The sequence below is a fragment of the Ambystoma mexicanum genome, chromosome 10 (assembly GCF_040938575.1).
Source record: "Ambystoma mexicanum isolate Mex_15411 chromosome 10, UKY_AmexF1_1, whole genome shotgun sequence".
NCBI classification, from domain to species: Eukaryota; Metazoa; Chordata; class Amphibia; order Caudata; family Ambystomatidae; genus Ambystoma; species Ambystoma mexicanum.
Genome location: NC_090932.1, coordinates 237,764,888 through 237,786,994, shown reverse-complemented (window position 1 = coordinate 237,786,994; position 22,107 = coordinate 237,764,888). Strand labels below are relative to the sequence as shown.

Here is a 22,107-nt window from a genome sequence, read left to right as displayed (position 1 = left end):
ACCAAGCAGTTCGGGCTGGACTGCCCCTTTTGGGGTGGTGCCAAGCCTGATTTGCATATGGTCTTTGCCCTTTTGTAATGGCTGGGCAGACAAAGAACGATGGTCTGGAGGGTTGCCGAGAGCAGTGCCAGAGGTTAAGATTCATTCTAAACCTTCCAGCCATCACCCCTTTTGTTTTGCTGTTGCTGCTTGTGCCCGGGAAAAGAAGCACATTCCTCACAAAGGTGACAGATCTGGCAGCATCCTGCACCAACATGACAGCAGGTAGCGAACTTGCCAGACGATAACCTGTGCCTGGTACTCCTAGCTGTTTATTTCTTTGGTGTTTTATGTCAGTCACTCTTGCAGCATGGCACAGGGCCCAAGACAAATGCTGAAATCATGGAACCAATTTCTGTGCTGTACCACACACACGAAGATACAGAACATGGCCGCTCAGGTGGGTTTGAGCTTCAATTCGAAAGTTTCCAACTACTGCAGGACTCTCTGCCTGCTCTCCGAGCACGTCTCCCAGTCTGCGAGGTTACTGCTACAGTCGCAGGTGTGGTGTGAAGCCCCTCAATAGCCAGTTGTGAGCTCTTTGGGTAATCATGTGCATATACCCTCTTCCCTGCTTTAAAAGGGCGCAGCGAGCAAAACCACGAGTTAATGACAGGATAAGCGTGTTGACAGGTAACCATAGACACTGACAAACGAAAGGACTAAACACAGACAGTTCTGAAAACGAAGTCTAAATATTGTAGCTGCAGTGCACATGGGCACGTTTATTTAGGCGTGTCACGGGCGCCTGCCGCGCCTTTTGGCTTACTGCACAAAAATCCAGACTCATTTAAAAGTGGAAAAGGTCGCTTTAATGTGACAGGCCAAAGCTTACAATTAAACGCTTACCTGGCTCCATGGCCTTACAAACTAAAGAAATATTTTAAACAACCAATTAAATAATTAAACATTTTCCATTTTTCCCCAACAATTAAATAATTAAATAAAGCCATTTCCACCCTAACTATCCCTTGGACCCTACCGTCTCCTTACCCCTTTTCCAGGCGCCCTGCTTTCTCCCCGGGGCCATGCCCCTCCAGGCTCAATACCTGTTCCCCCGTGGTGGCCCGCTTGTGCAAACAGCGCCACCCCATCCTTTCCCGTGTCATTCCCCCATTGTGCTTCCCTCCCCCCACATCAAAAGGGGCCATGCCCCCGGAGCCCAGAACCACTTCAATACCCCTCAGACTCCCCTCTACACCAATCTCCCCCTTCCTATGACCTGCCACATCAGCAACAGAAATTTACATCACAACTTCACTAATGCCCCGACCTGTCACATGAAACTACCAACCCAAGACTCCTTAGCAGACCAAAAAAAACCCATAAAAGCTTGACCTGGCCCGTAAAACCCCCCGCAGAACCCCAAGAACCATGCCCCCCCCCCCTTTTATAAAACCAGGCCCCGCCTTAACCAAAATGAAGGGGTGGGAGGAAGGGACAATCATCAAGTCCAACCGTCGCCTGCCTCCCGAACTTTCCCTGCCCTTAAATACCCTAAGGAGGCGCTCTGCCCCCCACGGCCACTCGCTGGCCGTGTGCAGCGCCTAAAACCTCCCCGGGGGGAAACGCTTCCCCCCCGGACTCCCAGTGGGTTCCCAGTGCGGACTCCCAGCTTGGGGGAGCCTTTGAAACACTGGCTGCCGTTGGGTGCGCTTTTTTTAAAAAAATTTAAATATTCCAGCGCAGTTCATGGTCTTGGGCTGCTGATTCTGGCCGGATCCCGAGATCCGGCTCCATATCTGGTGCCGGATCTCGGATCCGCCGAGAGCTGGCCCAATGACCAGCACTGCCGCTTGTGTAGCGTGCTAATGAGCCTGCAAGCAGATTCAGAGCACCAACAAAAACAGGTTTTCGAGAATAATGATGAGTGGGGTGTCCTCATCCATAACTTTGTATGCCCCCAAACCCCCGAATGCAAAGGATTAGATGCAGGGTTGGGCTGGCCTACGTGGAGTGGAACGCTGGTGATTTCCCAGTAGGACTCAGTACCACGGGCCTATTTGATGTGGCATTTTATTTCCAAAGGGTCTGAGAGGGAAAAGTTTGGGCTTGCAGAAAATGCATAATATGGGGCCCATTTGAGCATTTTCAGGGACTCTTTGGGCTCCCAGTCCACCCCTAATCAGATGTGTTGGTTGCTGTTGCAAGAGCGAAGCATAGGTGGCGTTTCAGGCAGAGAAACGGGCAGAAGCATGCGCCTGGCTGCTACTAGCTAATGGGAGGTGGTATGAATGGCAGGTCGCTTCGAGGGACACGCGTGGGCCGTTCAAGCATGATTAAACACTTCCATTCGTTTCTAACACGCACACAGCCATTCGCCTGATGGGGAGGCGAATGGCAGTAACTAAGAGGACAGGGGGCGGGAAGAAGGTGGGAGGGGGGCAGAGGTGCGGTTCTGCAAAAAATCAACTCTCCGGTTTCAGGACTGTAGCCCACGTGACATTTTACGTGGACTTTGATCTCTGGGTTTAATGGGAGTTGGACTCGAAAAATGTTTTTTTAAGGATAAAGGCAGACCCCTGGTTAAAATGGTCTATGTAACGAGCAGCACGCAGCTTTCAATACCACTAAGATACATCAGTGGAACGAGCACCTGCTGTGGAATAAGTGGAAACCGTTCACATGCTCCAAAGCTAGAACGAGAGACCTACGAGCTGGGTGCCTGCATTGCATCGCAATAAATGCAACAAGCAGCCCAGGGTCAGAGGTGAACTGCTCTAGCGTACAATCATATATGCATAACTTTCAGGGGACAGTGTGCAATAAGTGGCCCAGTGAGCCAAATATAGTGGGTTCCCAGTGCGGACTCACAGTCACCCCAGTAGAACAGAGATCAAGAGGCAAGCCAGTCCAGTGAGAGGTGCCCAAGAAATGATCGCATCAGCACTCAAGACGAGACAGCAGTGGAACAACGTTGCTGAAAATCCTGGGGGAGATGGGGAGTGGCACCTAAAGGAAAGGGGCCCTTGCCAAATGAGGGGACAAAATAGTGTGTGGCGAAAGTTGGCAGTACAAACCCCCATGCCCCCACCCCCACCCCCTAAAATTAAGCCCATGGGGCAGCGAGTATGCCGAGAGGCCCCTCGCTGTCACTGGCCTATAGAAAAGATAAAGTCAATCGGAGATCTTAATAATATAAAAAGGTAACGGAAAGACAAGTCCTGAACGGAAGGGCGAGGAACCTGGGCTGCTACCTGTGAGGACACTGGAAGCCAGAAGGCTCCGACAGCGAAGAATTGGGAGGTTAGCAGTCCTTCACAGACAGAAGTGACAGCCCTTGAGTGATGGATCCCTGCAGATCAACAACCATTCAGCCTTCCAAACCCCAAAGCTTCCTACTACTTAAAAAAAAAAAAAATAGGACCAAGAAGCTTAAAACAAGAGTGCACACAGGTTACACTTCTAGCCCAAGTAAGAAACAATAGAGGTGCTAATACATCCAGAAAGTTAACAGCGCCATAGAACAACCTTACCAGAAGTAACTTAAGTGGCTGAAGCACATGAGTAGGACAAGGGAGCAATTCTGGTACAGGAATCCAACTGCAAAGCTTCTCCCCACCCTCCATGTGCCAAAAAAGCCCAGCAGAGCACCCCCTTTCACACAAAGGCAACATCCAAGGGAAAGGGCTATTGAACCACTGAGCCTGTGCAACTGTGGGCATGGATACAGACTGCGAAAGTAGAGCTCTGATGGGTCCCTTCAACTCTCATTAGCCACTGAGCATGCACAGCCAGCCAACAGAGTACCCACACAGTATGCCAACCCCAGGAAATCCATACCCATTTCCTCACTCACATTAGGAGCCGGCTGTCCCCATGATGAATGCCAAGATAGAGAAGGAACAGGCCCGCAGATAGTCAGGACAGACCGTTTTGGCCACATGCTGCCCAGGCCTGTAACATTTCTGCGTGTCAACTACCCGCAAAAGTAGGGTGGCTCCTTTCTAAGGCGGTTAGTTACAAAGGAATTTGGCACGCCTAAGTCTTCTTCCTACCCAACCATATGTGACCAGTTAATGCCATGCCACTATAGTGTGGTCTGTAGTTCCAGAGATGGAGACATATGTTGAAACATGGATGTCCGGTACTAGGAACAATCATACTTCATGTGCACACGTCTCCTCAGGAAACATAGGAGGCTCTTCCAAGCAGAACAAAAAGCGGAGTCCCCAGTAGCCCCGGCAATCCCTTCTGCTTAGGCATTCACAGGTCCACACTCACACGAAGGAGAGGCTACAGGCACAGCCAGCTACCAGACAAAGAAAGGTGCCAGGTGCCCAAAAACATTAAGCTCCCACCAATGCAGTTCTACCATGACAAGGCATAGGATAGGAGCAGTTTAAAAAATTAAAAAATAAAAAAAGAGAAAGTAGGAATAACAGCAGCGGGGACATGAAAAAACCCAAGCTATAAGCCCACTCACAAATCTACCACCATTCGCACCACTACCCATCAAAAAGGAAGGAATGAAATTAGAGAATTTAGAACAAACTCTAAAGAAACAAGCAAACCACTGCAGACGGGACGTACAGCGCCTAACAATGACCAAGCGCAGACTACAGCAGCAGGCTTTTTCAGAGCTCACCAATGAGCACATTAAGTGCGCAAATACCAGAAAGATTCTATTCACCACTTCCTGGCAAATGACTTGGTCACCAGCTTGGTAGGCACTGTATTCATGCACTGCTGGGAGACATGCATCCATGTCCAGTGCAGACTCACAGCACACTGCATTGTCATGTTCCCAGGAACCAGTTCGTTTGGTTGCAAAGGTATGCAATCCACCAAAGGAGGGTTACAAAACTGGTTCAGGCCTTGTACTAATACTGTACTGTCAGGTGCACACCTTTCCCCCTTAGCCTAGAGCATCAAACGCATGTTGCCAAAAGCAGCCCGTAGAGGTTTCTCCAAAGCTTGAGACCTCCCTTCTCGCGCAGCCATGCACACCTTTAGCACAGAAAAGAACGGCAGAAAATAAGGGCAGCGCAGGTCCCGGTGAGCAGTCACTCCCTAGAATAGGCATGATTGTGGCACTGTATACTACATCCTGTGCAGAATAGGAGCTGGAGGGATGTGAGGGGGCGCTGCAACGCCACCACCAGGCTCCTGGACAGGGATGATCAAATATCTCCTTACCCACCCTGTGGACTGGGTGTCAGGAGGCTAGTTAAAGTCTGCATTAGATATACTGTCAAACAGCCACAGATCAGCAAACGGGTATTACTTCAGCAGCGTAAACCCACCAGTAATAAGAACTATAAGAATCAGGCTGCAGCACCCACTGACTGAGGCCTAGACTGCTACTTTGATAGCAAACTGAGATTAGTCCCCAACTTCCTTCTTCAGAAATAAACGACACCTGGCAATATTAACAACCTGCACCTGATTTGAGAGGATCAGTAGAGCACCGGATCTTAAAATAAATGTTTTATTTTCTTTGTTTCTTTTAACCCAAAAGAAATGAGATGCAGATTACAGAAATGTGCAGATGAATACAAATTGAAAAGAATGATTAAAGGAAATCCAAGCAGAAGCACTGGATCTGGTGTTGAGGGGTCCATTGGCGTAACGACCAACCACTTAGGCTCACCAGTTTCCAGATGCTACATTTTACAAGGCATTCTCCCCCTCCCCCGCTCGCCAGCTCTCTTCTTCCCACTTCCCTTCTCCCTTATACTTTCTGCCACTCCCCCTCCCCACCTCTTTCACTACAGGAGTTGTCTCGATTCACTATTGTCTCACCATCATTGACCTGTTCCAACGCTTGGATTTGACCTTATGGACACATGGACTTGGTGTTTCACCTTCTCAACTCTCATGCTGGACCTCCATGGGATCATGCTGTGCCCTTCTCGATTACTTGCTTACATTCTCTGTTCCCTGCAACAGTATGTGTTTTACTGACCTCTGCAACTATATTCACTCTCTCCTATGCTCTTTCACAGTTTATTCTGTTCTCTCCTCCTCTCCCTCACTTCCTCCTCCCGCACTCCCTTTCTTTTCTATGAACTTATTCTATCAGAATTGTTCCTTGACCTAGTATGATGTCAAAGTTTGTCTCCTTCCCCTCCCACACTTGTTCTCCCCCTCCTCCCCTTCCAGCACTATCTGAAATGTCATCAGGCCTAGTACGATAGTCGCTAGTTTTGTTACTCTCCCTCCTTCTCATCCCGTCTCCCTCTCCTCTGTAAAATTCCAGCACTACCAGAAATGTCATCAGGCCTAGTACGGTAGTCGTCTGTTTCCCATTCCTTCCTATCTGTGTCTTTGCACTTGCTCTATCCGAAATGCCGCCAAGCCGAGTACGATAGTTAATTTCACATTCTTGTTCATGGCCTGTAAGAATGTTATTGTATTTTTCCCTTTGTTAACTCCCTTGCCTTGAAGCGCTTGAAACACATTGTGTATAGGCGCTATATAAATAAACTATCATATCATTCCTGACATCAGCACCAACATTAAAAAAAATAAAGTGGAAACAGCCACCTGGTATTTGGTAATCCGAGATACAACAATGAACCTGGAAGGCAACCGTCTGGGTGGGATTGTTGTTTCCACATTGCGGAAAAAGCTATTACAAACACATTTGGAATCATCGAAGTGTCATTATAGCATTAATGGACGGACTGTAGGCTTGCCACGCCTGTAATGGCGCCACAGCCAAAGCAACGGGCTTGAAACAAAACCAGGTCCTTCATCCAGGGAATACGGCTATTACTAGCCTGGTAATCCCCAGGCATTAACACAATTAGAAACCTGCCCAAAAATCCAAGGTGATGTGTTTTTTTTTAAGTAACATCTGCTTTGCATTTACAGCAGGAGTCCCTTTAACATAAATTACAAGTAAAGATAGATGCTCATACGAATCATAAAGTGAGCTCATTCAGTCCTTTTACTTTTTCCATTGGAGCAATTTGATTATGGGAGGATGTTGGGGTGCAGTGAATGCATCATGAAGTAGACACAGACAACATGTTCAAGTTTCAACACAAGAGTTCTATTAACTTAAATATCAGGATTGAGTAAGGCCTAACTTGCCATATGCGAGAGTGGGATTTCCCTACCTAAAGAAGACTAAGGATAGACTGCATCAGGAAGTCCAAATCAAAGTCTATCTGTGTCCAAAACCTATACTTACCCCCAGAATTAAATGAATACAATGTGTGAGGAGGCCTGCATCAAAATGAAGAGTGTTCAAAAAACGTTTGGAGCTTCTTCCAGCTCTTGGCTTGCAATCAACTTCCCCTTCACCAAGATCAAAACAGTTAAAAAAAAATAGGGGGTTCCTTTCCCCTAGTGTATCAACCAAAAGGGCGTTCCCATCCCCTAAGTTCATAAGGGCGTCCCATCCCCTAAGTTCATCGAACACAGGGGTTCCCTTCCTTTGAAGTTCAAATCTTTCAGCTTCTCAAAAACAACTATCCCTCGGACAATTCCCAACTCTCTTGTCAACAGTACTTTTCACTGGTTCACCAAAATAGTTTGGTCTCTTGACTTCAAGATCACTTGAACAACTGTTGCAAAACACACGTTTCTGTATACTTACTTTCATGGTCTTTTTCCAAAAGGGACACTCGGGCTAGGTGCAGTTGTCGGACCTCACGGTCTACCCCTTACAGGTCACACAGCCAATGTCCTTGTTCTTATGTTTTTCATCAACACATGTCCACTGCTTTCCCTTGACAGTGAAGATTAATCCTGATGAAAGGAACACTCTTCAAACACTTTACCGTGGCCACCATTCATTTTGTTACCTTTTCTGTACTGTTCTGGCTCCCGCCAATACAGGTTCCTTCTTAATCTGCTGTTCCTTGAACACTTTGCTTGTGTCAATAGTTATTTATCTTCTCATCCGCTCCTTGGTACTCTATTTGCTTTGTCAACACTTGTATTTCAAACAATCGACTTTGTGGTATTTGCCACTTGTACCACATTGCTTTCATTCAATCATGCTCATTACTTGCTTTAGCTCTGCAGTATTCAGAAATGCTTCATTACATTCAGAAAGGTTCATAAGTGAATTTGGTTCTGTATGACATTCATGAATGTTAATCAGGTCTTTCAGTCTGTTCAGTATTCAAAATCTGTTTCAGCCTTGAAACTACTTTCAGTTCATTCGAAATTTACAGCCAATGGTTTCAGCATTCAAAAGTGCTTACGACAATGTCAAGTTCATTCGATATTCAATAAATACTTGCTTCAGGTTCCCAGAACACCCTGGTATGCGTGTTCCATGTTAACACTCAACGGCTTCGTGCAGCAGCCACCGTCAATTGTGTTCCTTTCTGTTTAGCTCTACAATTAGATTCCACCGTCTCCAATCTTCCCTCGCGACGGTCGGAGCAAGCCCCGCTCGCTCTCCTGGAGGTCCACAGTGACCGGAGTGTTTCAGCGCCCCACATCTCCTTTGGCTTGCACCCAACACAGAGGGTGTGCAGGCCTTCCAGACCTTCTCTGGGCCAGCCTCGGCCCAGGTATACCTTGTCCCTACTCAACAAGCCTTCCAGCACACATCTCCCGCTCCTGTCTCTCGGGTCTGCCCCTCTCCAGCCAGCTACAAAATCCAGCCTACTTTTTTGCCCCCATTCTTGTGTACAGACCGCCCTCTTCTACGTCGCAGTACTAAAGTGGTGTTTGGGGAGGTTCACATTAAAGGAAATGTTCATAACTGTGTTGTCGCCTCATGTTGTTATTTGGCTGACATTTGTCTGCATTAACAAGATGAGGCTGATGTGTCTGCATAAGAATGAGATTGATATATATCTCACCCAATGAGGATATGTCCTCCTTGTCCCAGTATAAACATTTTATTTCTGGGGAACATTTTGTAGGGGAGTAAAGGGGAAAGGCTGACAGTTACCTACAAAGGCTGTTGGGACAGAAGGTACATATTGAAAAGGGAATGAGGGGTATCATGTCTCACCTAAGGACACAATCCAAGTTTCCTCCACGGAGGTGATCCTCCCACATATCCACCCCCAGGGATGGGATTCAAAAGCGATGGCCTTTCCCTGGCCACCTGAGCAGAGGATGCCAGGGTAAAAGTAGTGAGGACGCCCTCAGGTTCCTCACAGTTCCAGCAAGGGCTTATACCTGAATCAGGATGGCGGACTGCGCGAGAGGCACAGATGGCCTGAAGGGAATAAGGGCTTGCATTGCTTAATTCACCAAGTGTTCCTTGCCACCTCTCCCAGGAGGGGACATGAGCATTAAGACTCACTTACTAAATATAATGTTTCAGATTCTTAACATTTGGTTTAGGGTGAATCATGGATTTCCTTGATAGTTGTCCATTTTATATGGAAGATATAAATGTTCACGGGATAAAGCTATAGTTGTCTTGTTGGGGTGGTCAGGAAAGGTCCCAATGATGAAGATGTGTTCATGTTGTGCACGCCATATTTGTGACTGGGGGTTCGGCGAAATGGGCGCGATGTTACAATTTCATATGTATCTAGTCTAGTTAAATGTGAACGGGATATGTTACTTTTTGTTTAAGTTGATATATTAGATGTGCAAGCACATAGAAAGACAAACACCAAAACCATCAAGTGAAATATAAATCACAACCCAGATATAATGTGTGATTAAGTGCCTAGAGGCTGGGCGGCAAGGAGTTTCCATAATGCGCATGCAAGGAAGGGGACTGGTCATGGAGGACCCACTGTAAAGAAGAGACAATATTTATTAAACATACATGCACACTGAGATACATACACAGATGGTTTATAAAAATCTATGTAGTGGGCTTTCATGAATTCACTAAAACTTGCAGTCAACAGTTTGCGCAGGGATTTTTAAGTGACTGGGAAAATCTACTTCTACAAGGTTGGCGGCGGAGTAATGATAGGCAAAGAAGATGGGCAGCTAGCAATTTACCTAAGGTTTATGGCCTGGTAGTTTTCGCAGAAAGCATAATCGCTTTGAAATGCATGAGAACTTGCAGAGAGGTCCAATCATTTTTTTTGGCCACCCAACAATATGCACGTGATGAGGAGACGCTCTAGGTCAGAGTGACCGATACTCAGCAGTTTTGATGGTTCGCAGGATGTACTGTGTGTGCTAAAATTGTAGTCATTACATTACAATGTTCTGGGACACCATTAAAACCGGGGTGGATGAGATGGCTATCCACAGTTCAAAGGGAGCCCGTTTATTCTGCTCTCGTGTAATTTGCACATGGTTTGTACGCATACTTCAAATGACATTTAGGATTAAGAGGTTTCAGACTAGCTGGGACTTGTAATTAATTATGTCTATACGTCTCGACCTACCAAGGACAAATCCTAAAAAGGGTGTGCCATGAAAATGATCTAAAAATGGTAGTTAAGATATTAATGACCAATGAGAATGGAGAAAGATTGGTGTTTTAACTGTTGCAAAAATTTATGTTTTCAGAGGTTTCCTAATCTATTGTTCCCGGAGGCGAGGTTGTGAAAAGATTAGAGCCTAAGCGCCTCTTGCCCATAGTGAGGCGCGTCTCAGTGACTGCAGTGATGGCTGTCGTGGTCTGGCGCTTCGGCATGTTTAGTGCCGTTCAGTATAACAGACGGCGACAATAAAGATGGGCAGTAAAACAGAATTTAAGTTGTAGTATTAATCCTTTTCAGGGCTGCTATCACATAACCAACCGTCCGGAGGTAAGAACTTGAACGGCACTTTATGGATGAGGTATTCATTTTGCTCACTGGAACATGCGTTTCCGGGCTCTCCGCAGTGCCAAACCTGCTTGACTTCCACTTCCTCGGTCTTCCGAGCTAGTGGCAGACTGCTTAATAGAAAGAACCTCTTTAGCACAGCCAATCCCTTCCTCCCTTGCCAAACACTGCTAAGCACACTGTGCGTTCTCTGCGCGGTGCAACTTTTTGAAGAGCACAGGTCTCCGCCTCCAATTGTGTAGCAACTACGAAGAGACTGATGCAAGGTTCCAAGGTAGCAGGATAACTATCGATCACTGCCAAACACACTACACACAACGCCATGTTTTGCAAACTACCCAAGAATCCCACCAGTGATGTTCTGAAGCACATTGATCATACACTGGAGGAAGGCATCCAATCATAGTACAATGTGAAACGCACAACTGAATGCTTAATTTCAAGATGTACACATAAATATGGAAAAAGTATTTTAACAAAATGACGATTTTCACTCACATAACATATTAAGACTACAGCAACTTGTTTAAAAAAATAATGTTATTGAAGAGACGGCACTCATTTCTTATAAACATCAACTATGAAAGATGTTACAAAACAAACTTTGACTTTTGAAATTACAAGTTGTACACCAGCACTGATCATCAGGTAATCGGAAGTGAATATTAAAAAAGGTAGTGTTAAAGAACACTAGCTTTATGGTGGAGGACAGATTTTACTTGCAATTCACTGGCACAAACATTGGTGCTCCTTTGCTCCAAGCTTTCCAAACAGATGTACACATACACGTTGTTTTTCAGCACTGTGGACCCTTGCAGCCTGGTGTAATGTGACACATTAATGTCTTTGTAAGAATGTAATCAGCTTTTGAATCCACACAACCAATTCACTAGGCCTAGGTAGCCATACAGTGAGCTTTTTGGATACAGCAGTAGGTGTAAAATGTGGGCAATTAGTAACAAGAACTCTGCAAACCAACAGTTGTAATGGGTTTTTAGTGCATGCCCAATGAGGTCATCCTCAGTCGGCTGAGGAATCTTCCTTATGCACAATGCATTTGTACCTTTGATCAGAACTTTCAGAAGGGCTCTGAGATGCAGAGGAGGGAATTGAAAGCATGCGAGTATACTCACAACACAGTGGATTCTGCAGGGAAGGCATGTGAGAAGACCAAAGAAGGATGTTTACAGTATCAAACACACAAGACTAGCACATTGCTTGGCGTTTGTCTCCATGTTGTCCCAGTGGATTATAAGGTAAACAGCACTATAAGAACTGTGTGGGCCATTTTAGGGGCAGGTTGTACCAGTACTACCACAAGTGGCATTTAGGAGACAGAAGCATCAGAGATTTAGGAGTGAGCCGACATGGGTGGTGCAGATTTGGAAAAGGCCTTTTGAGCATAATAAAAAAAAAACTGGCAAATATCCATGCCTTGCACATTGTAGCAATGTGATTAAGCTTCCTACGGTCACACTTCCCTGTAGTGGCAAGGAGAGTTTTTTAAAGCAATTTGCGACATGCCAGTCAATTCAGAGTGCATTTCCAACTCAACAGTATTACACCTTGGAGGATCAAGGAATGAGTCACGAAAGTACGGTCTCCTACTGGAGACCAATAGTTGCACAAAAGGACTTATTTCACTCACGTAACACATTACAGAAGTTCATATTCGTATGTGGCGTAACGTGATTGAAAGGCGTTAAAGTCGTGAGTAACGCCTTTCAATCATGCCACACCACATTGTCATGCATTTGCATGGCAGAGAGAAGGGGTGAAACGCATTGCAAATTTCCGCTGCCTCCCTTCCTCTCCGCCATACTCCACCATTTGCACTGGTATGCATTTTCTGGAGAATGCTGGAGATCCCTAAGGGGGTCTGACAGCTTTTTGCACCAGCATAAAGTAGGCGGACTCCCGTTCATGCTGCCCACCATCTCTGAAATTGGTAAGCAGTGTTCACAATGAAAATTAAACACAGCCCGACATGTGAGCATGTCAGACAGCGTGTATTTGTAATTGGGAGCGTCGCTTGCCATGAAAGCATGACAAGCCGCGCTAACAATTAAAAGTAAACGGGTTTGCTCACTTTGCACAGTGGAGTGTGCAAGAGTGCAGGCCGCATATACGCCTCCTTTTGCCCTGCACTTCGCCATGCATATGACATGGGGAAGCTGCCTACCTATATATCAACACCTAACGGCTCCCCGCCGTCAAATCACTCCTTTGGCAAAAAGGAGTTCCATATTTATGTTGTAGCCCTGGATCATTTTGAGACAGCACTCTTCTTTTACAAAAATGAGCACATATGAAGGATGTGGCAGAAGAAACTTTGCTAGTGACTTTTGATGTAGCAAGAAGAACGTCAGTATTGATCATGATGTGGTTAACACCCCGCGCAGTGTGGCACAATTGAGTTCCCAGTGGTGGAATGTGTGGGACATATAAAAAGAAGGGGGAAAAAAAGGAAAACAAATCAAATGATGAATAAATAAATAAGAGGGCAGCGACAGCCAAGCTGTTAAAGAGAAACGTATTGGTTTCCCTTTTCTAACTCTGCATGGTCTCGTGCAGAAGGAATGGGACCTAGCAGTTCGGGCTGGACTGCCCCTTTTGGGGTGGGACCAAGCCTGATTTGCACATGGTCTTTCCCCTTCTGCAATAGCTTGGCAGGCGAAGAACGATGGTCTGGAGGGTGCCCAGAGCAATGCCAGTGGTTAAGATTCATTCTAAACCTTCCAGCCATCACCTCTTTGTTTTTGCTTTGTCTTCCGAGATGTCATGGAGAATGGAATCGGATTGCTTTTAGATCTGCAGTATGTGGCGTGCATGGACAAGGGAGGTGCAGCGTTGCTAGGCAAGCATTGGGCATTATTTCAGGTTCGTTTTCACTGTCTGGGCAGAATAGTTTGTGAAGGGGTACGGCGGGGTTCATTCTGGTTAATGGGGTAGTTGAAACAACGGGGGGCGCTGCCTTTAAAAATGCGAGAAGGGGGTGCTTTTCTTTTTAATCTGATTCACTTTAACCAGTTTACCAAACGTGATTGTTTCACAATGTAGCCTTGCTGCAGGGCTGAGCAAGGACAAGGACTGCGATTACAAGACCAAGGGTAAAATAAAGGAGCAGTGAATCACACGTGCGTAGTTAGAAACCGAGGGAGATTAGCCCGGTGCCATTGCAGAGTTTGTTTTGCAGTGTAATCTGAAGGGCACAGGCCCGAAACGTTACTAGGTATTTGAGCCCAATCAAGTAGAATTATATACGGTAAATAAAAGCATGTTTATTACCAATGTGAAATGTACTCGGTAACTCGGTTTACATCTGTAAACACATTCCTATGCTTGTGTTCATGACTAAGTCTGCTGTAACAGCGCCACGATGCCCCAGGGCAGTTCTGTGCGCTTTATAAATGCAAATAAATAAATAAATAAATAAATAAATGTGAATGTACTTTGCAAAAGCATGGCTGTGCAGTGCTCATCACTGAAATATTATCGATTATTCGCCAGAGTTTGACCCTTTTAGGACGTGCACCCGAACGGAGTAACCGTGTACACTTAATACATTCAAACGTATTGGTCTTGCCAGAACGGGTTTCTTTTTTACCCACAATGAAACACATCACCTTGGTAAGAAGGCTGTGGTTTGATTCAGGCATCGGCCGGGGGTACGCAGGTTTGCGGGGATAAATGCTGCTACTGGAGATCGCGATAATGTATGGGGTAATCGGCAGGTCTTTCCCGCGGCAGCTGGTCGTCGTCGGTTTAATAAGCAGAGTAGCGGAGAGTGAAGGTGGGGGGGTTGTTGTGGGGGTGGGGGGGGTGTTCTCTGGGAATTCATTCCATGCCTTGATAGCTGCCCAGCAGAGACCATCACAGGCCCACCTCCCCTCCTTTGCTTGCAGAGGGTCTGTGGGAGGTGGTACCCGCGATCTCCAGACGCTGGCAGGGCTGTTTACTAAGAGCTACTGCAGGGAAGGGGCCGGTAACGAAGAGGAAGGAGTTGAAAATAAATAAAGTTGGTGTAAATGACATACATTTTATTATCCATCCACCACTTGCTACGAACGCGGCTTCGCAACGCCTCAGGACTAGGAGACAGTGCTTTATTGGTAAAGATAAGGGTGCAAACACAGCAGTGCGTGCGTGCGTGCGTGCCGCCTCCCTACCCCCCATGCACTCACCTAGTAGGCGCGGAGGCAGGCAGGGGACCTCTCCGAAGGCTCTTGCTGCGCGGGAATGACGCCGCGCCAGCCCAGTGCTGGCCCTCGGCCGCCTGGAGCGCACGCACCAGCCCGTGTGACTCGGGAGAGCCACGTAGTGCATGCACTGCACCAATAGAGGGTCAAGGTTCTTCCCGGCCCGCCCGGCAGATGTTTCTAATGGAGGGCGGGCATTGCCACTTGCGGCCGGCCACACTCCGTTACGAAAGCTGTGATCCTGGCGGGCCGCACTTGGCCCGCGGGGCGTGTTGTGCACCCGAGGACATTTGTGTAGGGCCTGCAATAGGGATAGGGCCCGCGAACTTCGCGAAGGGCGAAGGCATACAGGGTTCACAGACTCGCGGGGCCGCATGGAGGCTTTGGGCAGCACCCGACATGAGAACGCCTGCTGCTTTCCAGCAGAACTCCACATTTATAACATGTCTTATAAAACGGTGCTAATTTTTGCATCAAAAATACATATCCTGCTTCTCAACGCCACTCGCCTTCTTTTTCCGGTTAGCGTAGGTGGCACAAACGAATAGCGAATAGGTGTGATTAAACGGTGCGATTAAAAGCTAGTAAGAAAAGAATCTGAAGCAGGGGAGCCGACTTATGAAATTCCCGGGGTTATATGACCGCATTTGCAAGTAGTCGCCAACTTGGTGCAAGGAGGATGGGGGAGGGTGTGGGGAGGGCGCTGCTCAGGGGAAGCATGTACTGCATATACTAAAGTCAAGTCAGAAGGAGGTTTAAGCCTTCCACTTGCATTCCAGTAAGACATCACTGCCCCTACCCCACCGCTCTATAATCATCCAGGTTATAGAAGCCCTCAAAAGACAGAGCAACACAACTAGGATGGGCGAACGAAATGCCATCCCATCCTGTGAGTATGTCAAACCTCAGAGCAAAGACTGTGGGTGTGCCTCCTACCTTGGAGCACAATCTCACTAATTTGGTGCAAATCTCGCAAGTGGGTGCATGGGAATTCCAAGCATGTGTGTGGGCTGCAGACCCCCCCCCCTGGATCACATGCTCACTTCTTCAGTGTGAAACTCTGGCCAAGCATTCAGGAGGGGTCACACACCTTTAAACAGTGTGATATATTGAGTGGGCACCGCACTCCTTGGAGCATAGTATACCTGTTGCTGGTAATCTCACAACTGAACGTACAGTTTCACTCTTGGTCATCTCAGTGACCCCATGTATATTAATGGGGACAGTCTCCCATCGGGGAAGACAATTATATTTCTGTTAAAACACTGAATTCTCAATCCACTTTTCTCGATCTATAGATCCATACCATATTAATTCATTGTGTGTGCAGGGGTGATAACTTGTGTCTGGGAGAGCTCATTCTTTCATTAAGGAGAGATAAAGGGGTAACAACCCCCTGTATGTGGGATCCAGCTCATTTTGCCCCATGGCCCCTCACTCCAGAATAAGTCAGCAGGTTTTAAGATTCTACTATCCTACAGGCTCGAGCCTTCTATCCCTTGCCCCATCACAGCTTCCAACATTCTGAGCGGCAGTTTATGTACAGCAGGCAGCTCGGGACATGCCTGTTGCCAATTGAATGTAGCCAGATCTACTATTTAGACACTGGGAGAGTGCCATGAACCCACATTGGTGGTGAAGAAGCACTCAACATACAGAACACAATGGTATAGTGTTGCAGTCCTGCTGAGAAATGACAATTTGGTCTGTTTAAATGTAAAGCAGAGCGGCTGAGAATTACACGCACTGTGCCAATAAAAATAAAGCAGCTGTGGTGGGTGGAAGTGCTGCTTCTGTGGCATCAAGAGTATGCAATTCCCTGCATGGTAGTGTTGGTCATTTCCCATTGAAGTATAGCAGTCCTATTGAGAAGTGCCATTAAAAGTGAAGCTGTCCAGTAGGCTGGATCATTGATGCAACATAAAAGGTGTAGAAGCCTCTGTGAGAAGTGGCAGTACTGTCCCAATGGTGAGAAATGTAGTATTTTCACATTAACTATGATTAAGCACTTTGGGTTATTGAATAGTGCGGCTACATTCTGAGTAATTCCAACCCTTTAACTATATTAGCTCTTTTATAACCACGACAGTGTTGAGTTTTTCTGATGATGAAGATGATATCAGACTTGCTCAATAGTTCTGGTCCTCTATGATTAAATGTACTTCAGATCTTCAGAGTCTCGGGAGGATAGCTCAGGGGCAACGTACTCGCCTTGGAAGCAAGACGACATGGAGCAACACAGGTTTGATCCCTCGGTCTGTGCTTAGAAACCTCTGGGTATTACATGCATAATAAATAATCAATTAAAATTTAAATAAATAAAACTGCAGAGAAGTGGTGGGGCCTTGTCAATAAGAGTGTAGGAGCTCAACTGAGAAGTGCTGATGTTGTTCCATCAAAAGTATAGCAGCCCCACTAAGATAAACTAGCATTGCCTCTACAAAATCATAGTATTACAATTATAGAAGCCCTGTTGCCAAGAGGGGTGCACAGATGTACAAATACACCCAGCCCTAAGGGATTTTTAGAAATTGAGGGACAGACTTGCTTTGCATCTGTGCCTCCATTTCTAAAAATCGTTTTGGGTTGGGTGTACCTCTACATCCGTTCACAGATGTAGAAGTATACCCAACCCAAAACGATTTTTAGAAATTGAGGGACAGATGCAAAGCAAGAGCCTCTTGCTTTGCATCTGTCCCTCAATTTTTAAACATCGTTTTTTACCCGGCTTTCACCCGGGCCGCCAGAGAGACACACAGTATGGATGGAACAAAGGGCCATCCATACTGTGTCTCTTCTCTGCGGCCCGGGGGGGGGGGGGGGGGGGGGGGCTCAGCCCCGACTTCATTCTGCCGGGGGTTCCCGGGCCCCAGAGCCCCCACGTACTCGGCGCCCCTCGTCTGAAGCAGTGTGGATGATGGCCTGGGAAAAGCAGGACTGCAAGATAAAGAGCAGGAACAAACGGGGAGATGGGTGAAGTTGCATGGGTGGGGCAAAGGCTAAGCGGGTAAACGTATGGGCCAAGAGTAGGAGGATGGTAGACGGTTGCAGTTAGTAAGTGGGCTGGACAAGAAGGTGGGGGGATTGGAGTGAGTGAACTTACGCTGGATGGAGGGGCAGGGACGTGGGTGAATAGGAAAAAGAGGACAACGTTTGTAATAAGGAGTGGAGATGGTGTAGTAGACAGCCCACAAGTTTGCCAAGCAGCACGAAAGGGCATCACACTCCATGTCCCTTTGACAGCCGAGTGCCATTGCGAGTGTGCATGTTACCTGGACTGTGCTCGGTAGTAGAGGCTGTGACTTACCTTAGAGGGTGTGACGTGTGGGAGGTACGGTCTGCGGGTGTCGGGACCTCCTAGATATCAATACACAAAACGTCAGTGTAAGTAAGTGCAACGTGAAAAAGAGGTGCAAATGAAGCATGCATAATGCATCTTTTCAGTAATAACACAGGACAGTGTTTAGATATGTCTTGTGCCTTGGGATCTGGATGACCCTGCCAAACCCCCACCCCCTCCAAAACGCATAATGATGGCCCTTCACTGTGCATTCAATTAAAATGTGGCAGCTTGCAGTTAAAGTGAAGCAGGACAGCGAATCAAGGCTTCTCAGAAATACACAAAATGTTTAATGACCAATTAGAAAGGGGCCAAACAGCAATTTAATGTAAACATACAATTGTGTGCTTCTTTTGTCCACATAGCTTTCCTTCAGGAGGGTCAGGCTAGACAGGCCGATTACACCACGAAAGCAAAAACAAACAGGATAGATTTCAAAACCAATAGAGCTTTTATAATAGGTTCCTACATATGGCCTTCTAAATGTTCCCTTCCCCTATACTCCTTGTTCCTGTGGGGGGTCTCAACCCATACTGCTTTCCTGGCACTGAGGTGGTCCACCCAGGCTGGTGCAAGAGAACAAACTGTATTACATCAAACTCTTCCAATCATGCAGCCACCACTATTCTCTATGCCTCACCTGGACTGGCAGTCCAGCTGCAACACACCCTATACATGTCACATACTGAAATGTGTGGCTCTGCTTAGCTCTCCGGAAGCACATTAAGGTGTCTATCTATGCCAGGGCTCAAAATGTGTACCCGCCGCCATCAACTGGCTAGCAATAATGGACTTTTGGCGAGTAGGTAATGGCGTGCTCTGTGTAGCTGTAGAATGTAGGGGGCAAGTGACTTTATGGCTGGCTAGTAGTTTGTAACCCATGCTATATCATTTCCGCCTTACTGCCACCTCCCCACTACCCCCCCCTTTCAATCTCGCCTGTTGGCCCTGACATAACTGGCCTCAAAAATGTTTTTCGCAACCGTGCGGCATCTACCTGATCTAACCCCTTATTTTGAAACATTACGGCTACAAATTATTCTGGTTCACCAGGTTTCTGACAATTAATTTGCCCAGGTCACGAAGTACTTTGAGCCCATGCCTTTGCATACTCAGCCCCACAGACTCTTAAAAAAGATCAATGGATTTCTTTTCATTGCAAGCATTTGTCCAGAGTTGCTCCACTACAGCCAGAAGGAAAATATGCACGGTGCCCGGACTAGCTTTTCCAAGAACCTCCGGCATTGTAGTGCAACTACAATACTTATATTGGCTAAGGTACTGCCTATAAAAATCCGGTGACAGTATTTTACATCAAAGGAGTGGATTTACCTCAATTTTACAACAGTATGCCTGAAACAGTGAGGTGCCTTTATCGGTACATTTACATCTATATGCATTTGCATTGGTTTTACAGGCAGAATAGATGTCCCAAAAAAGGATTTAGAAAATGTTTTATAAACAAGGGATAGACGGGGGGGGGGGTTTACCCCTAAGCCCGCTTTACATATTCATAGAGCAGACAGGAAAGTGGCCTTTCAGAAACTGTTTCAATTAGCAGCCACCTTACAAGAATCAGTTTGTACAAAAGTGGGCCTGGTCCTCCATTGCATCGTGCTTTTTGATTACTCTGCACAGACTCGGTGCTCTTCTGACCTTCCCAAGGTAGTCATTTCCTGAACCTTTGACAAGGTCATTTGGAATCCAATGCATTTTCCAGTAACTGAATATAAACTATCATCCCACCACCAAAATCCAGATACAGTTTCAATTGGTCATTCCAGATGAGAACTGAGCATCGGCTATTCCCCTGACCCCAAAGGTAGTAGTAATACAATGGGCTCACCATGGATGCACATGAACAGTATTAATAATCATGAGGATTATAAAACGTCTATACATGGTTTCCTGTACATTCCAACTACTGCCATTACCCTGCAAGTCAAACCTCCGCCTAGCCAGGATCCAATGAAAGAGTGCGGGCAGGAATACATGAAATTCAATAAAGGATACTCTTTGAAGTAAAAAAAAGCAATATAGGTGGGAGGGGTGCGGGTTCTGCTACTATAGCTGCCAAAGGGAGGGTAGCTGGCAGAATTCGGATCCCTTGACAAAACTGGTTTCCAGCAACATCAATTTGCACAGTATGGTCCATACAAGCTAATTTACCCATCTTGGGCTTTTCAACCTGGTTAGCACTTCCCAGTCATCTCCTGACCCCGCCCTTTTTTATGGTCCTTGTTCCAGGACAATCAAGGGGGCTCAGAGGACTGGTATACACCCCGCACAAATCCTGGTTAAGTATCATTCCTCTTCCCGTTCCCCACCTCACTGTGGTACCGGGTGTAGGAAAGCTCAGGGGCCATTTCATCCACAAACCTGCTACTAAATTACATCTCTTCGACCTCCGGTCATCATGTGCCATTAATCTTAGCTGCAGCTCCGGCTGGTAGGTTTTCCCCACAGCCTGAGAATTCAAGCAAGCAACCCGCTTGAAACACTTGCTTAAAATCAGGCGTTTATAACATAGCAACATTACACCACCACGGTCGGTTTCGTATTCATAATAAAAGTACATTTTAATGCAATGCTTTGAATTGAACTCATCTCAATGGGCTTGAATTGTCCAGTTCTCCATACTACATTCTACTGAACCCATTTAATTGAAGGTCTAAGAAGTCAGGACTACTAAACCCAGCTTAATTCCATGTATATTATACACACACCCACCCACACGTAGAGTTGGCTAAAATGTTTTTCATCCGTCTCCACTCAAATGATTTCACATATCCTCGGAGTAAATTTCTTTTTTTAGAAAAGTCCCAACTAATGATTCACCACTGCAGCCATGTTTTAATGGCCTCTGTCCATTTTGAAACATTCGATTTTTCAGCTTTAATACGACATCCCACAAAAAAAAAAAAAAAAAAAAAAAAAAAAAAAAAATAGTTATTGCTCCTGATGTCAGGCTTCTAACATTCTTTCCGTCCTTCACGGATGACCCACATGCAACATCTTTTGGGGTTTGTGTGAAACCCCTGTGTCAAACAAGTAGCCAATAGACTCCACTTTTGCAAAAATTGTGGAGAAATCAAGTGAACAACAAACCCAGCTCCACAGTTGGCGTTACAATGTAAATTTCCTTTGTGTTTGGCAATAGGGGTACAGATCACTGGTTTACTAAATCTGCTTTTGCCACTCCATAGTTATTTTCTTAAATGAAAGCCCCCTCCCAACTAAAAACACCCCATCATTGTCAAGAAGTGTATCTCAAGCCTCCAATGTGATATGAATAAGTCTACAATCGCACCGTGCATAGGGAATGCAGGTCTACACAGTGCCAACGTAGAAGTGTACATAGAAACCCACTTGCTTAAGAAGCTGCAAGGCTTTTAGGCTGCATGTGAACATGCATAGACTTTAAGAATAAAGGAGCAGTCTCCTACAAACTAGTTTTATTGATGACCCGTGTGATTATTTTTCTGCCTGACCAAAGAGGAGAGAAGCACCTGATGAACAGAGAAGTGCGAGCCAATGGGCCCTTCCTCGTCTACATCAAAGCTCTGCAAAAACCTTCAGCTTGAACTCCTCTGTGGAAGGGGATGGCAGGAAGCGGGGAGAAACAAATGTCCCGATCCAGATATAGGGGTTCTTTACAGATCCATGCTTTTGAGGACTACCGTGGAGTGGAGCAATCTACTTCACGGGAGTGCATGCTATTCCATCTTATTTTAGTGTACCTGAATCCCTATGCCATACTGTTGATGGCAAGCAAACATTTGATGGCAGAATGCCACTCTGCATTCAGACAGGCAGATAACTGAATGGAAGTGAGGTGAGGATGGCGTGCAGGCGTTGGTGATTTAGA

The 22,107-nt window shown here is 46.3% G+C and overlaps 1 protein-coding gene across 5 annotated transcripts in view; it reads right to left on the bottom strand.

Moving 5' to 3' along the window:
* SLC39A14 (solute carrier family 39 member 14) overlaps positions 1-22,107 on the bottom strand; it is a 255,898-nt gene that overhangs the window by 218,155 nt on the left and 15,636 nt on the right. For 2 of the 5 annotated variants that reach the window (XM_069617764.1, XM_069617765.1), the window contains one exon: positions 18,207-18,256. The exons of the other annotated variants lie outside the window; for them this stretch is intronic. In XM_069617764.1, the coding sequence (XP_069473865.1) occupies positions 18,207-18,256 (50 nt within the window). The remainder of the gene's footprint in view (positions 1-18,206; positions 18,257-22,107) is intronic. 5 annotated transcript variants of the gene reach the window in all.